This window comes from Oncorhynchus tshawytscha, linkage group LG04 (assembly GCF_018296145.1).
Source record: "Oncorhynchus tshawytscha isolate Ot180627B linkage group LG04, Otsh_v2.0, whole genome shotgun sequence".
Classification (NCBI taxonomy): Eukaryota; Metazoa; Chordata; class Actinopteri; order Salmoniformes; family Salmonidae; genus Oncorhynchus; species Oncorhynchus tshawytscha.
In genome coordinates, this window is record NC_056432.1 from 6,471,167 (window position 1) to 6,488,195 (window position 17,029).

General features: G+C 37.3%; 1 protein-coding gene across 1 annotated transcript; it reads left to right on the forward strand.

Moving 5' to 3' along the window:
• The first annotated feature begins 11,921 nt into the window (after positions 1–11,921).
• Positions 11,922–16,510, forward strand: LOC112247772 (trichohyalin). The gene is made up of 7 exons (XM_024416598.2): positions 11,922–11,996; positions 12,267–13,553; positions 13,743–13,811; positions 13,938–14,012; positions 14,317–14,394; positions 14,600–15,918; positions 16,004–16,510. The coding sequence occupies exons 2-7, from the start codon at positions 12,275–12,277 to the stop codon at positions 16,022–16,024; spliced, it is 2,841 nt and encodes a 946-aa protein (XP_024272366.2). The 5' UTR covers positions 11,922–11,996; positions 12,267–12,274; the 3' UTR covers positions 16,025–16,510.
• Positions 16,511–17,029: the final 519 nt, after the last annotated feature.

Genomic DNA, 17,029 nt, shown 5'->3' on the forward strand with positions numbered 1-17,029 from the left:
CACTGCTTACATCCCTTTACCTAGATGTACATTAGTAATGAATGTGATGAACAGGCATATCAATATGATGTATGGTATTTCATTAAATTATGTCATGACACAGAAATTTAATGAACAATAATAACTAATGCATTCTGTTTTACATGATCATTATTCATGACTCTCCATCTTGGATAATGGATGATCAGATGAGGGTGAGTAATTACTTATTTGTCTGTTTTGTTTATTGACAACCAATAACACAAGACAAAGAACAGACCAGAGTGTTAATCTGATACTATAAAAACATCAGGCCTTGTGAACAGCAGTGTGTCTTCTTCAAGGCTACAAATTAAATCAGTTTCTTTACATTTATCAATACTCTCCCCAAATGTTCTCAAGGTAGGTTGTACTAAGATGTATAGATGTTCTTCAAATTATCCAGAATTTTTATATCATAGATCTCCCAAAAAATATCTGCTATAGAGCTCAACATGTCAGAGGGGTTGACTTAAATGTGGAAGACATATTTCAGTACAATACATTCAGTTGGACAACTGACTAGGAATCAATTTTTCCCTTTAACTTCCTTTTCACATAGTCCTCCCACTATATATCTGCCATAGAGGTCAATATTTCACATAGTCCTCCCACTATATATCTGCTATAGAGGTCAATATTTCACATAGTCCTCCCACTATATATCTGCTATAGAGGTCAACATTTCACATAGTCCTCCCACTATATATCTGCTATAGAGGTCAATATTTCACATTGTCCTCCCACTATATATCTGATTTTGAGGTCAACATTTCTCACTTCGAAATGAATATGGAATCAGCTTGAATTCAGTTTAATGTCCTAGTATGAATCATTCTGTGATGTTGAGACTGTCACAATAGTAGCACTGCTTACATCCCTTTCCCTAGATGTACATAAGTAATGAATGTGATGATCAGTCATTCCAATATGATGTATGGTATTTCATTAAATTATGTAATGAGACTGAACTTCAATGAACAATAATAACTAATTAATTCTGTTTTACATGATCATTATTCCTGACTCTCCATCTTGGATAATGGATGATCAGATGAGTGTGAGTAATTACTCATTTGTCTGTTTTGTTTATTGACAACCAATAACACAAGACAAAGAACAGACCAGAGTGTTAATCTGATACTATAAAACTACAGGCCTTGTAAACAGCAGTGTGTCTTCTTCAAGGCTACAAATTAAATCAGTTTCTTTACATTTATCAATACTCTCCCCAAATGTTCTCAAGGTAGGTTGGATTAAGATGTATTGATGCTCTTCAAACTATCCAGAATTTTTACATCATAGATCTCCCACAATATATCTGCCAAAGAGGTCAACATTTCACACACCAAAATTAAAATAAAATCAGCTTGAATTTAGCTTGATGTCTTATTATGAAGCATTCAGTCATTCTCAGACTGCTCACATAGTAGTGCTGCTTACATCCCTTTCCCTAGATGTACATTAGTAATGAATGTGATGAACAGTCATTCCAATATGATGTATGGTATTTCATTAAATTATGTAATGAGACAGACCTTCAATGAACAATAATAACTAATGCATTCTGTTTTACATGATCATTATTCCTGACTCTCCATCTTGGATAATGGATGATCAGATGAGGGTGAGTAATTACTTATTTGTCTGTTTTGTTTATTGACAACCAATAACACAAGACAAAGAACAGACCAGAGTGTTAATCTGATACTATAAAAACTACAGGCCTTGTGAACAGCAGTGTGTCTTCTTCAAGGCTACAAATTAAAACAGTTTCTTTACATTTATCAATACTCTCCCCAAATGTTCTCAAGGTAGGTTGTACTAAGATGTATAGATGTTCTTCAAATTATCCAGAATTTTTATGTCATAGATCTCCCACAAAATATCTGCTATAGAGCTCAACATGTCAGAGGGGTTGACTTAAATGTGGAAGACATATTTCAGTACAATACATTCAGTTGGACAACTGACTAGGAATCAATTTTTCCCTTTAACTTCCTTTTCACATAGTCCTCCCACTATATATCTGCTATAGAGGTCAATATTTCACATAGTCCTCCCACTATATATCTGCTATAGAGGTCAATATTTCACATAGTCCTCCCACTATATATCTGCCATGGAGGTCAATATTTCACATTGTCCTCCCACTATATATCTGATTTTGAGGTCAACATTTCTCACTTCGAAATGAATATGGAATCAGCTTGAATTCAGTTTAATGTCCTAGTATGAATCATTCTGTGATGTTGAGACTGTTCCAATAGTAGCACTGCTTACATCCCTTTCCCTAGATGTACATAAGTAATGAATGTGATGAACAGTCATTCCAATATGATGTATGGTATTTCATTAAATTATGTAATGAGACTGAACTTCAATGAACAATAATAACTAATTAATTCTGTTTTACATGATCATTATTCCTGACTCTCCATCTTGGATAATGAATGATCAGAAGAGTGTGAGTAATTACTCATTTGTCTGTTTTGTTTATTGACAACCAATAACACAAGACAAAGAACAGACCAGAGTGTTAATCTGATACTATAAAAACTACAGGCCTTGTGAACAGCAGTGTGTCTTCTTCAAGGCTACAAATTAAATCATTTTCTTTACATTTATCAATACTCTCCCCAAATGTTCTCAAGGTAGGTTGGATTAAGATGTATAGATGTTCTTCAAATTATCCAGAATTTTCAAATCATAGACCTCCCACATTTATCTGCTATGGAGGTCAATATTTCACACACCAAAATTAACATGGAATCAGCTTGAATTCAGTTTGATGTCCTAGTATGAATCATTCTGTGATGTTTAGACTGTTCCAATAGTAGCACTGCTTACATCCCTTTCCCTAGATGTACATTAGTAATGAATGTGATGAACAGTCATTCCAATATGATGTATGGTATTTCATTAAATTATGTAATGAGACAGAAATTCAATGAACAATAATAACTAATGCATTCTGTTTTACATGATCATTATTCATGACTCTCCATCTTGGATAATGGATGATCAGATGAGGGTGAGTAATTACTTATTTGTCTGTTTTGTTTATTGACAACCAATAACACAAGACAAAGAACAGACCAGAGTGTTAATCTGATACTATAAAAACTACAGGTTTTGTGAACAGCAGTGTGTCTTCTTCAAGGCTACAAATTAAAACAGTTTATTTACATTTATCAATACTCTCCCCAAATGTTCTCAAGGTAGGTTGGATTAAGATGTATTGATGCTCTTCAAACTATCCAGAATTTTGACATCATAGTTCTCCCACTATATATCTGCCATAGAGGTCAATATTTCACATAGTCCTTCCACAATATATCTGCCATAGAGGTCAATATTTCACACTCCAAAATTTACATGGAATCAGCTTGAATTCAGTTTGATGTCCTAGTATGAAGCATTCTGTGATGTTAAGACTGTTCCAATAGTAGCACTGCTTACATCCCTTTCCCTCGATGTACATTAGTAATGAATGTGATGAACAGTCATCTCAATATGATATATGGTATTTCATTAAATTATGTAATGAGACAGACCTTCAATGAACAATAATAACTAATGCATTCTGTTTTACATGATCATTATTCCTGACTCTCCATCTTGGATAATGGATGATCAGATGAGGGTGAGTAATTACTTATTTGTCTGTTTTGTTTATTAACAACCAATAACACAAGACAAAGAACAGACCAGAGTTAATCTGATACTATAAAACTACAGGCCTTGTGAACAGCAGTGTGTCTTCTTCAAGGCTACAAATTAAATCAGTTTCTTTACATTTATCAATACTCTCCCCAAATGTTCTCAAGGTAGGTTGTACTAAGATGTATAGATGTTCTTCAAATTATCCAGAATTTTTATGTCATAGATCTCCCACAAAATATCTGCTATAGAGCTCAACATGTTAGAGGGGTTGACTTAAATGTGGAAGACATATTTCAGTACAATACATTCAGTTGGACAACTGACTAGGAATCAATTTTTCCCTTTAACTTCCTTTTCACATAGTCCTCCCACTATATATCTGCTATAGAGGTCAATATTTCACATAGTCCTCCCACAATATATCTGCCAAAGAGGTCAACATTTCACACACCAAAATTAAAATAAAATCAGCTTGAATTTAGCTTGATGTCTTATTATGAAGCATTCAGTCATTCTCAGACTGCTCACATAGTAGTGCTGCTTACATCTCTTTCCCTAGATGTACATTAGTAATGAATGTGATGAACAGTCATTCCAATATGATGTATGGTATTTCATTAAATTATGTCATGAGACAGAAATTCAATGAACAATAATAACTAATGCATTCTGTTTTACATGATCATTATTCATGACTCTCCATCTTGGATAATGGATGATCAGATGAGGGTGAGTAATTACTTATTTATCTGTTTTGTTTATTGACAACCAATAACACAAGACAAAGAACAGACCAGAGTGTTAATCTGATACTATAAAAACTACAGGCCTTGTGAACAGCAGTGTGTCTTCTTCAAGGCTACAAATTAAATCAGTTTCTTTACATGTATCAATACTCTCCCCAAATGTTCTCAAGGTAGGTTGGATTAAGATGTATTGATGCTCTTCAAACTATCCAGAATTTTTACATCATAGATCTCCCACAATATATCTGCCAAAGAGGTCAACATTTCACACACCAAAATTAAAATAAAATCAGCTTGAATTTAGCTTGATGTCTTATTATGAAGCATTCAGTCATTCTCAGACTGCTCACATAGTAGTGCTGCTTACATCTCTTTCCCTAGATGTACATTAGTAATGAATGTGATGAACAGTCATTCCAATATGATGTATGGTATTTCATTAAATTATGTAATGAGACAGAAATTCAATGAACAATAATAACTAATGCATTCTGTTTTACATGATCATTATTCATGACTCTCCATCTTGGATAATGGATGATCAGGACCACGTGAGTAATTACTTATTTGTCTGTTTTGTTTATTGACAACCAATAACACAAGACAAAGAACAGACCAGAGTGTTAATCTGATACTATAAAAACTACAGGCCTTGTGAACAGCAGTGTGTCTTCTTCAAGGCTACAAATTAAATCAGTTTCTTTACATGTATCAATACTCTCCCCAAATGTTCGCAAGGTTGGTTGTATTATGATGTATAGATGTTCTTCAAATTATCCAGAATTTTCATATCATCGATCTCCCACAATATATCTGCCATAGAGGTCAACATTTCACACTCCAAAATGAAAATAGAATCAGCTTGAATTCAGTTTGATGTCCCAGTATGAATCATTCTGTGATTTTTAGACTGTTCCAATAGTAGCACTGCTTACATCCCTTTCCCTAGATGTACATTAGTAATGAATGTGATGAACAGTCATTCCAATATGATGTATGGTATTTCATTAAGTTATTGTAATGAGACAGAAATTCAATGAACAATAATAACTAATGCATTCTGTTTTACATGATCATTATTCATGACTCTCCATCTTGGATAATGGATGATCAGATGAGGGTGAGTAATTACTTATTTGTCTGTTTTGTTTATTGACAACCAATAACACAAGACAAAGAACAGACCAGAGTGTTAATCTGATACTATAAAACTACAGGCCTTGTGAACAGCAGTGTGTCTTCTTCAAGGCTACAAATTAAATCAGTTTCTTTACATTTATCAATACTCTCCCCAAATGTTCTCAAGGTAGGTTGTACTAAGATGTATAGATGTTCTTCAAATTATCCAGAATTTTTATGTCATAGATCTCCCACAAAATATCTGCTATAGAGCTCAACATGTCAGAGGGGTTGACTTAAATGTGGAAGACATATTTCAGTACAATACATTCAGTTGGACAACTGACTAGGAATCAATTTTTCCCTTTAACTTCCTTTTCACATAGTCCTCCCACTATATATCTGCTATAGAGGTCAATATTTCACATAGTCCTCCCACTATATATCTGCTATAGAGGTCAATATTTCACATAGTCCTCCCACTATATATCTGCCATGGAGGTCAATATTTCACATTGTCCTCCCACTATATATCTGATTTTGAGGTCAACATTTCTCACTTCGAAATGAATATGGAATCAGCTTGAATTCAGTTTAATGTCCTAGTATGAATCATTCTGTGATGTTGAGACTGTTCCAATAGTAGCACTGCTTACATCCCTTTCCCTAGATGTACATAAGTAATGAATGTGATGAACAGTCATTCCAATATGATGTATGGTATTTCATTAAATTATGTAATGAGACAGAAATTCAATGAACAATAATAACTAATGCATTCTGTTTTACATGATCATTATTCATGACTCTCCATCTTGGATAATGGATGATCAGATGAGGGTGAGTAATTACTTATTTGTCTGTTTTGTTTATTGACAACCAATAACACAAGACAAAGAACAGACCAGAGTGTTAATCTGATACTATAAAAACTACAGGTTTTGTGAACAGCAGTGTGTCTTCTTCAAGGCTACAAATTAAAACAGTTTATTTACATTTATCAATACTCTCCCCAAATGTTCTCAAGGTAGGTTGGATTAAGATGTATTGATGCTCTTCAAACTATCCAGAATTTTGACATCATAGTTCTCCCACTATATATCTGCCATAGAGGTCAATATTTCACATAGTCCTTCCACAATATATCTGCCATAGAGGTCAATATTTCAGATAGTCCTTCCACAATATATCTGCCATAGAGGTCAATATTTCACACTCCAAAATTTACATGGAATCAGCTTGAATTCAGTTTGATGTCCTAGTATGAAGCATTCTGTGATGTTAAGACTGTTCCAATAGTAGCACTGCTTACATCCCTTTCCCTAGATGTACATTAGTAATGAATGTGATGAACAGACATATCAATATGATGTATGGTATTTCATTAAGTTATTGTAATGAGACAGAAATTCAATGAACAATAATAACTAATGCATTCTGTTTTACATGATCATTATTCATGACTCTCCATCTTGGATAATGGATGATCAGATGAGGGTGAGTAATTACTTATTTGTCTGTTTTGTTTATTGACAACCAATAACACAAGACAAAGAACAGACCAGAGTGTTAATCTGATACTATAAAACTACAGGCCTTGTGAACAGCAGTGTGTCTTCTTCAAGGCTACAAATTAAATCAGTTTCTTTACATTTATCAATACTCTCCCCAAATGTTCTCAAGGTAGGTTGTACTAAGATGTATAGATGTTCTTCAAATTATCCAGAATTTTTATGTCATAGATCTCCCACAAAATATCTGCTATAGAGCTCAACATGTCAGAGGGGTTGACTTAAATGTGGAAGACATATTTCAGTACAATACATTCAGTTGGACAACTGACTAGGAATCAATTTTTCCCTTTAACTTCCTTTTCACATAGTCCTCCCACTATATATCTGCTATAGAGGTCAATATTTCACATAGTCCTCCCACTATATATCTGCTATAGAGGTCAATATTTCACATAGTCCTCCCACTATATATCTGCCATGGAGGTCAATATTTCACATTGTCCTCCCACTATATATCTGATTTTGAGGTCAACATTTCTCACTTCGAAATGAATATGGAATCAGCTTGAATTCAGTTTAATGTCCTAGTATGAATCATTCTGTGATGTTGAGACTGTTCCAATAGTAGCACTGCTTACATCCCTTTCCCTAGATGTACATAAGTAATGAATGTGATGAACAGTCATTCCAATATGATGTATGGTATTTCATTAAATTATGTAATGAGACTGAACTTCAATGAACAATAATAACTAATTAATTCTGTTTTACATGATCATTATTCCTGACTCTCCATCTTGGATAATGAATGATCAGAAGAGTGTGAGTAATTACTCATTTGTCTGTTTTGTTTATTGACAACCAATAACACAAGACAAAGAACAGACCAGAGTGTTAATCTGATACTATAAAAACTACAGGTTTTGTGAACAGCAGTGTGTCTTCTTCAAGGCTACAAATTAAAACAGTTTATTTACATTTATCAATACTCTCCCCAAATGTTCTCAAGGTAGGTTGGATTAAGATGTATTGATGCTCTTCAAACTATCCAGAATTTTGACATCATAGTTCTCCCACTATATATCTGCCATAGAGGTCAATATTTCACATAGTCCTTCCACAATATATCTGCCATAGAGGTCAATATTTCAGATAGTCCTTCCACAATATATCTGCCATAGAGGTCAATATTTCACACTCCAAAATTTACATGGAATCAGCTTGAATTCAGTTTGATGTCCTAGTATGAAGCATTCTGTGATGTTAAGACTGTTCCAATAGTAGCACTGCTTACATCCCTTTCCCTCGATGTACATTAGTAATGAATGTGATGAACAGTCATCTCAATATGATATATGGTATTTCATTAAATTATGTAATGAGACAGACCTTCAATGAACAATAATAACTAATGCATTCTGTTTTACATGATCATTATTCCTGACTCTCCATCTTGGATAATGGATGATCAGATGAGGGTGAGTAATTACTTATTTGTCTGTTTTGTTTATTAACAACCAATAACACAAGACAAAGAACAGACCAGAGTGTTAATCTGATACTATAAAACTACAGGCCTTGTGAACAGCAGTGTGTCTTCTTCAAGGCTACAAATTAAATCAGTTTCTTTACATTTATCAATACTCTCCCCAAATGTTCTCAAGGTAGGTTGTACTAAGATGTATAGATGTTCTTCAAATTATCCAGAATTTTTATGTCATAGATCTCCCACAAAATATCTGCTATAGAGCTCAACATGTCAGAGGGGTTGACTTAAATGTGGAAGACATATTTCAGTACAATACATTCAGTTGGACAACTGACTAGGAATCAATTTTTCCCTTTAACTTCCTTTTCACATAGTCCTCCCACTATATATCTGCTATAGAGGTCAATATTTCACATAGTCCTCCCACAATATATCTGCCAAAGAGGTCAACATTTCACACACCAAAATTAAAATAAAATCAGCTTGAATTTAGCTTGATGTCTTATTATGAAGCATTCAGTCATTCTCAGACTGCTCACATAGTAGTGCTGCTTACATCCCTTTCCCTAGATGTACATTAGTAATGAATGTGATGAACAGTCATTCCAATATGATGTATGGTATTTCATTAAATTATGTAATGAGACAGAAATTCAATGAACAATAATAACTAATGCATTCTGTTTTACATGATCATTATTCATGACTCTCCATCTTGGATAATGGATGATCAGATGAGGGTGAGTAATTACTTATTTGTCTGTTTTGTTTATTGACAACCAATAACACAAGACAAAGAACAGACCAGAGTGTTAATCTGATACTATAAAAACTACAGGCCTTGTGAACAGCAGTGTGGCTTCTTCAAGACTACAAATTAAATCAGTTTCTTTACATTTATCAATACTCTCCCCAAATGTTCTCAAGGTAGGTTGGATTAAGATGTATTGATGCTCTTCAAACTATCCAGAATTTTGACATCATAGTCCTCCCACTATATATCTGCTATAGAGGTCAATATTTCACATAGTCCTCCCACTATATATCTGCTTTTGAGGTCAACATTTCTCACTTCGAAATTAACATGGAATCAGCTTGAATTCAGTTTGATGTCCCAGTATGAATCATTCTGTCATGTTGAGACTGTTCCAATAGTAGCACTGCTTACATCCCTTTCCCTAGATGTACATAAGTAATGAATGTGATGAACAGTCATTCCAATATGATGTATGGTATTTCATTAAATACCTACCTACCTGACATGATGACTCCTTGCTGTCCCCAGTCCACCTGGCCATGCTGCTGCTCTAGTTTCAACTTCCACCTGACTGTGCTGCTGCTCCAGTTTCAACTGTTCTGCCTTATTATTATTCGACCATGCTGGTCATTTATGAACATTTGAACATCTTGGCCATGTTCTGTTATAATCTCCACCCGGCACAGCCAGAAGAGGACTGGCCACCCCACATAGCCTGGTTCCTCTCTAGGTTTCTTCCTAGGTTTTGGCCTTTCTAGGGAGTTTTTCCTAGCCACCGTGCTTCTACACCTGCATTGCTTGCTGTTTGGGGTTTTAGGCTGGGTTTCTGTACAGCACTTTGAGATATCAGCTGATGTACGAAGGGCTATATAAATAAATTTGATTTGATGAAATTATGTAATGAGACTGAACTTCAATGAACAATAATAACTAATTAATTCTGTTTTACATAATCATTATTCCTGACTCTCCATCTTGGATAATGGATGATCAGAATAGTCCTCCCACAATATATCTGCCATGGAGGTCAATATTTCACATAGTCCTCCCACTATATATCTGCTATAGAGGTCAATATTTCACATAGTCCTCCCACTATATATCTGCTATAGAGGTCAACATTTCACATAGTCCTCCCACTATATATCTGCCATAGAGGTCAATATTTCACATAGTCCTCCCACTATATATCTGCTATAGAGGTCAATATTTCACATAGTCCTCCCACAATATATCTGCTATAGAGGTCAACATTTCACACACCAAAATTAACATGGAATCAGCTTGAATTCAGTTTGATGTCCTAGTATGAATCATTCTGTAATGTTTAGACTGTTCCAATAGTAGCACTACTTACATCCCTTTCCCTAGATGTACATTAGTAATGAATGTGATAAACAGTCATATCAATATGATGTATGGTATTTCATTAAATTATGTAATGAGACAGAAATTCAATGAACAATAATAACTAATGCATTCTGTTTTACATGATCATTATTCATGACTCTCCATCTTGGATAATGGATGATCAGATGAGGGTGAGTAATTACTTATTTGTCTGTTTTGTTTATTGACAACCAATAACACAAGACAAAGAACAGACCAGAGTGTTAATCTGATACTATAAAAACTACAGGCCTTGTGAACAGCTGTGTGTCTTCTTCAAGGCTACAAATTAAATCAGTTTCTTTATATTTATCAATACTCTCCCCAAATGTTCTCAAGGTAGGTTGGATTAAGATGTATAGATGTTCTTCAAATGATCCAGAATTGTCATTTAGTCCTCCCACAATATATCTGCATTAGAGGTCAACGATCCACACACCAAAATGAAAATAGAATCAGCTTGAATTTAGCTTGATGTCTTATTATGAAGCATTCAGTCATTCTCAGACTGCTCACATAGTAGTGCTGCTTACATCCCTTTCCCTAGATGTACATTAGTAATGAATGTGATGAACAGTCATTCCAATATGATGTATGGTATTTCATTAAATTATGTAATGAGGCAGAAATTCAATGAACAATAATAACTAATGCATTCTGTTTTACATGATCATTATTCATGACTCTCCATCTTGGATAATGGATGATCAGAATCAGGTGAGTAATTACTTATTTATCTGTTTTGTTTATTGACTACCAATAACACAAGACAAAGAACAGACCAGAGTGTTAATCTGATACTATAAAAACTACAGTCCTTGTGAACAGCAGTGTGTCTTCTTCAAGGCTACAAATTAAATCAGTTTCTTTACATTTATCAATACTCTCCCCAAATGTTCTCACGGTAGGTTGTATTATGATGTCATATGTTCCTCACATTCTACTGAATGTATATTCCATAGAACCCTGCCTCCTGACACAATATCCTGTATCTGACATAGAGCCCAATGCTGGTTATCACCAACAATGACAATAATCATTTGATCAGAGAAAGACCAATAACAAAACAACATTATTTATGAAGTTAACCAGATCTCATTGGTGCCCACAGTCCCTACTTGAGGGAGGCTTGAGTGACAGGAGAAATCTGATTGGTCCTGTTTGTTCTGTATATAGTGATGTAGTCTACCACACAGAACTCACCTCTCTGTTTTACACCATAGACTCAGGATCACAGTATTTACAACATGAGACCCAGGAGGACAAGCTGAAGAGGGAGGCATCAGCTGGTGAGCTTGGTAAGTATGAGAGAGTCTGTAGGAGAGAGGATTGAATCAGGGAACATGAGTGATGTCATTCTGTTTTTCAGACTAATTCATTTGTAATGTATCAAATAGTCAATAGACCAGTTGATGATTGGTTCAGCTCAGATAACTGTTGACTGGAGGAAATAATTTCTAATAATTGTACCACCTCCATCAAATGATAATGTCTTTATAGACATACTATTGAATTAATTAATACATTTCTTATTCAAACAACCAATTAAATATGTCAATTGCTCTCAGAGTTGAAGATGGAAAAAGAATTAAAAGAGATATTAAGACAGAAGATGATGAAACAACTAAAGGAGAAAGACACACAACTGGATGATATGATCCAGGAAGTGAGAGAGAAAGAGAGACTCCTGGATGATATGACCCAGGAAGTGAGAGAGAAAGAGAGACTCCTGGATGATATGACCCAGGAAGTGAGAGAGAAAGACACACAACTGGATGATATGACCCACGAAGTGAGAGAGAAAGAGAGACTCCTGGATGATATGACCCAGGAAGTGAGAGAGAAAGAGAGACTCCTGGAGGAGAAGAACCAGATAATGGGACAGAGGGACAAACTATTAGAAGAGAAGGACAAGCAACTAAAGGATAGAGACTTTCAACTAGAGGCTCTGAGAAAGAACCTGCAGGACAAGAACAGCCAAGTAGAGAACTTCAGAGTCCGTCTGCAGGAAAAAGACCTTCAACTAGAGGACAGCAACCACAGACTGGGAGAGAAGGACAGACTACTGGAAGAGAAAGAGAACCAACTAAAGGAAAAAGACCTTCAACTAGAGGACAGAAACCACAGACTGGGAGAGAAGGACAGACTACTGGAAGAGAAAGAGAACCAACTAAAGGAAAAAGACCTTCAACTAGAGGACAGAAACCACAGACTGGGAGAGAAGGACAGACTACTGGAAGAGAAAGAGGACCAACTAAAGGAAAAAGACCTTCAAGTAGAGGACAGAAACCACAGACTGGGAGAGAAGGACAGACTACTGGAAGAGAAAGAGAACCAACTAAAGGAAAAAGACCTTCAACTAGAGGACAGAAACCACAGACTGGGAGAGAAGGACAGACTACTGGAAGAGAAAGAGGACCAACTAAAGGAAAAAGACCTTCAAGTAGAGGACAGAAACCACAGACTGGGAGAGAAGGACAGACTACTGGAAGAGAAAGAGAACCAACTAAAGGAAAAAGACCTTCAACTAGAGGACAGAAACCACAGACTGGGAGAGAAGGACAAACTACTGGAAGATAGAGACAAACAACTAAAGGATAGAGACATTCAACTAGAGGACAGAAACCACAGACTGGGAGAGAAGGACAGACAACTGGAAGAGAGAGACAAACTACTGGAAGACAGAGACAAAGTACTGGAGGGAAAAGAAAACGAACTAAAAGAGAGAAGACAGGAAGTAGAAGAGAGGAGACAGGAAGTAGAAGAGAAAGACAACCTACTAGAGGAGAGAGAGAACCAGTTAAAGGAAAGAGACAAACAGGTGGAGGATGTCAACAATGAAAATGCTGAACTGGGTAAGATTATTCACACCATTAATTAATACATTTAGTCTTCTGTACTTTCCTCAATTCTCAGGTTATTGTCGACTCTCCACTGAGTTGTGAATATTGTTGTCCATCACTTCATACTTTCCCTCTGCATCATATTTCTGTCTAAAGTCTTTAACACAGAATTCAGATCCTAGTCCTCCTTTGTTATTTCAGCTCAACAGATATGTGATGTGAAGACTGAGGTAGAGAGACTGAGAAGAGAGATCTCAGCCCAGATGACTGGTGAGTGAGATATGTGATACTTAACATTTCAGTAGAAACCCAGAACTCCCCTTCAGTAGGTCTATGTGCCTTCATGTGTCACTGAGGGAAAGGTTCTCATTCTAAATGGTTGTTCTGTTATTTTAGAACATGGAGAGATGTCAGATACAGGTTCCATCCTCCCAGTCAGGAGGAGACACAGCCTGGAGTTTCCTCTAAACAGTGAGTTATCAATATTGTCCTGTTGTCTCCTACTGTTTCTAGTCTATAGTGGACCATCCTTCCCTTAGTGAGTTAGCAATATTGTCCTGTTGTCTCCTACTGTTTCTACTCTATAGTGGTCCATCCTTCACTTAGTGAGTTATCAATATTGTCTCAAACTGTCATCAATCTTGATATTCTCTATTTTCTCCAATAATCTATATTTCACTATGATGTGTAATGTATTTGTAGTTTGTTTATACTATGTTTTAAATATGTCTCTGGTGAGTCAGTATGTTGACCAGTCCTCTATGCTGTGTTACAGTGAGAGGAGAGACCTCAGATACAGACCCCACACTTCCACTGAGGAGGAGACACAGCATGGAGTTTATTCCTCCAGATAGTGAGTTATGGATGTAGATGATATTATATTAGACACTGTTGTACATCCTCCATCTAGTGAGTTATGGATGTAGATTATATTATATTAGACACTGTTGTACATCCTCCATCTAGTGAGTTATGGATGTAGATTATATTATATTAGACACTGTTGTACATCCTCCAGAGAGTCAGAGTGTTGATCAGTGCTGTGTGTTGTGTTGCAGTGGGAGGAGAGAGCAGCAGTCCAGACTCCCCAGTGTCTCCCAGTGTGTCTGAGCTGAGACTGGTGCTGCTGGGGAGGACTGGGGCTGGGAGGGGTGCTGCAGGAAACACAATCCTGGGCAGAGAGGAGTTTGGGGCCCAGGCCAGCCCCTCTGCAGTGACCCAGAGGAGTAAGAGGAGAGAGGGGGACGTGTGTGGGAGACGGCTGGTGCTGGTGGACACTCCAGACTGGTTCTGTCCTGGACTCTCTCTGGAGGAGATGAGACAGGATTTGGGGCTCTGTGTCCGTCTGTCTGCCCCGGGACCCCACGCCTTCCTGCTGGTCATACCAGTGGAGACCTCCAAGGGGGAGGAGAGAGGGGTGCTGGAGAGAATAGAGGAGATGTTTGGGGAGGGTTGTTGGGGACACACTGTGATTCTATTCACCCATGATGATGGCCTGAAAGAGCAGAGCATTGAGGAGTTTCTCCAAGCAGGAAGTCAGGACCTCCAGCAGCTTGTAGCGAAAAGTGGGAGCAGGTACCACGTCCTCAACATTAAGGACAGGGCCCATGGCACTCAGGTATCAGAGCTGCTGGATCAGGTAGAGGAGATGGTGGCAGGAAACAGAGAGAGATTCTACAGCAGTCAGACCTACCAGGAGGCAGAGGACCAGGTTAGAGAGATGGAGAGAAAGATCCAGAGAGAGAGAGGAGAGAAGAAACAGAGGGAGGAGAGAGACTTTAGAGAGAGTCTTCAGAAGGAGTTGCAGGACTCTCTGATAAAGATAGAGGGAGTGATCCAGGAACATGAGGGAGATATCAGAACACTCAGTGAAAGAACCAGTGAACTGGAGAGACAGGTGAAAGAAGAGAGAGATGAGGAGAAGAAAAGAGAGCTGGAGAGGGAGCTGAAGAGGGAGTCTGATAGGAGGGAGGAGATGGAGAGAAAGCTGGAGAGATTTAGAGAGAAGAGAGAGAATGAGAGGAGGGAGATGGAGGAGAGACACAGACAGGAGATAGAGGAGATGATGGAGAACTATGAAGGAGAGGTCAGAGTTGAAGCAGAGAGAAACCTGATGAAGATAGTCCTACCTGAGTTACAGAGGAACATCATGATCTCACAGACAAAGATGCAGAGGGAGTTCAGCAGACAGATGGAGGAGAAGAATAGACAGATGAAGGAGAAGGATAGAGAGATAAAGAGACTGAAACAGAACTCAGAGGAGGTGTATATAAACAGTGAGATGAGCAGACAACATGCACAGCGAGAACCAATACGAATTAGAGGAGGAAGAGACGGAAGAAGGATGAGTAGGATGAGACAACTGTTTTGTGTAGGGGTTAGAGAGGAGACTAGTTAGAGACAACTGTTTTGTGTAGGGGTTAGAGAGGAGACTAGTTAGAGAGACAACTGTTTGTGTAGGGGTTAGAGAGGAGACTAGTTAGAGACAACTGTTTTGTGTAGGGGTTAGAGAGGAGACTAGTTAGAGAGAACCCCACTGTATTTTCCTCCACTGTGAGAGAAACATAGCAGTGTTATTATTTTACCACAGTCACACTGTTGTTTTCTATTTGCTGACCTTCATCAATCAAAGTTCATCAGGATACTGCTCTTGTTATGATGTTATGTTTCAAGTTGAAACCTTAAACACATCTCTACAGTTCTCGCTAGTGGACAGACAGGCAATGCTCTGCTCACGTAACATTTGGTTCAGGGTTCAGAGGTCACAGTGAAGGATTGATGAGTCATACATGTGTTTATTATGGTATGTTAGTTGAGCCCATTATCCAGTGGGTAGTAATCTGTGATGTGGATGTAGCTTCCAGTTACCATGGTGATGTCTCATATTGATGCTGGGAAATTATCCCAATGGAACTCTGATACCACATGAGACTGACATTGTTGAAATAAAGAAATTTCACTTTGTAAGACATCAGTGTTTGGACATTGTTTGTCTTGGATGATTCTCTACCGTACAGAGCTGAGCTGTCAACACTGAGCTGTCAACACTGAGCTGTCAACACTGAGCTGTCAACACTGAGCTGTCAACACTGAGCAGTCAACACTGAGCTGTCAACACTGAGATGTCAACACTGAGCTGTCAACACTAAGCTGTCAACACTGAGCTGTCAACACTGAGATGTCAACACTGAGCTGGTCTCTCTCTTTACCTGACACACAACTTCTACTACTACTTCTACCACTGCTACCATTATTGCTAACACTACTACTACTACTACTACTACTACTACTGCTACTACTACTACTACTACTAAACGCAACCCGGGTTGACTAATCCTGGCTAAGGTTTTCGTCCCGGAGCAAGCACCAACTAGCCTGGAGCTAGCCCATGCGACTGTTCGTACCCTCTGGCTGAGCGGTTGGGCTCGGGTGCAGGGCTGCAGCTGCCTGCTTATACGGTTAAAACATAAATAAGTAGTTAAATAAAT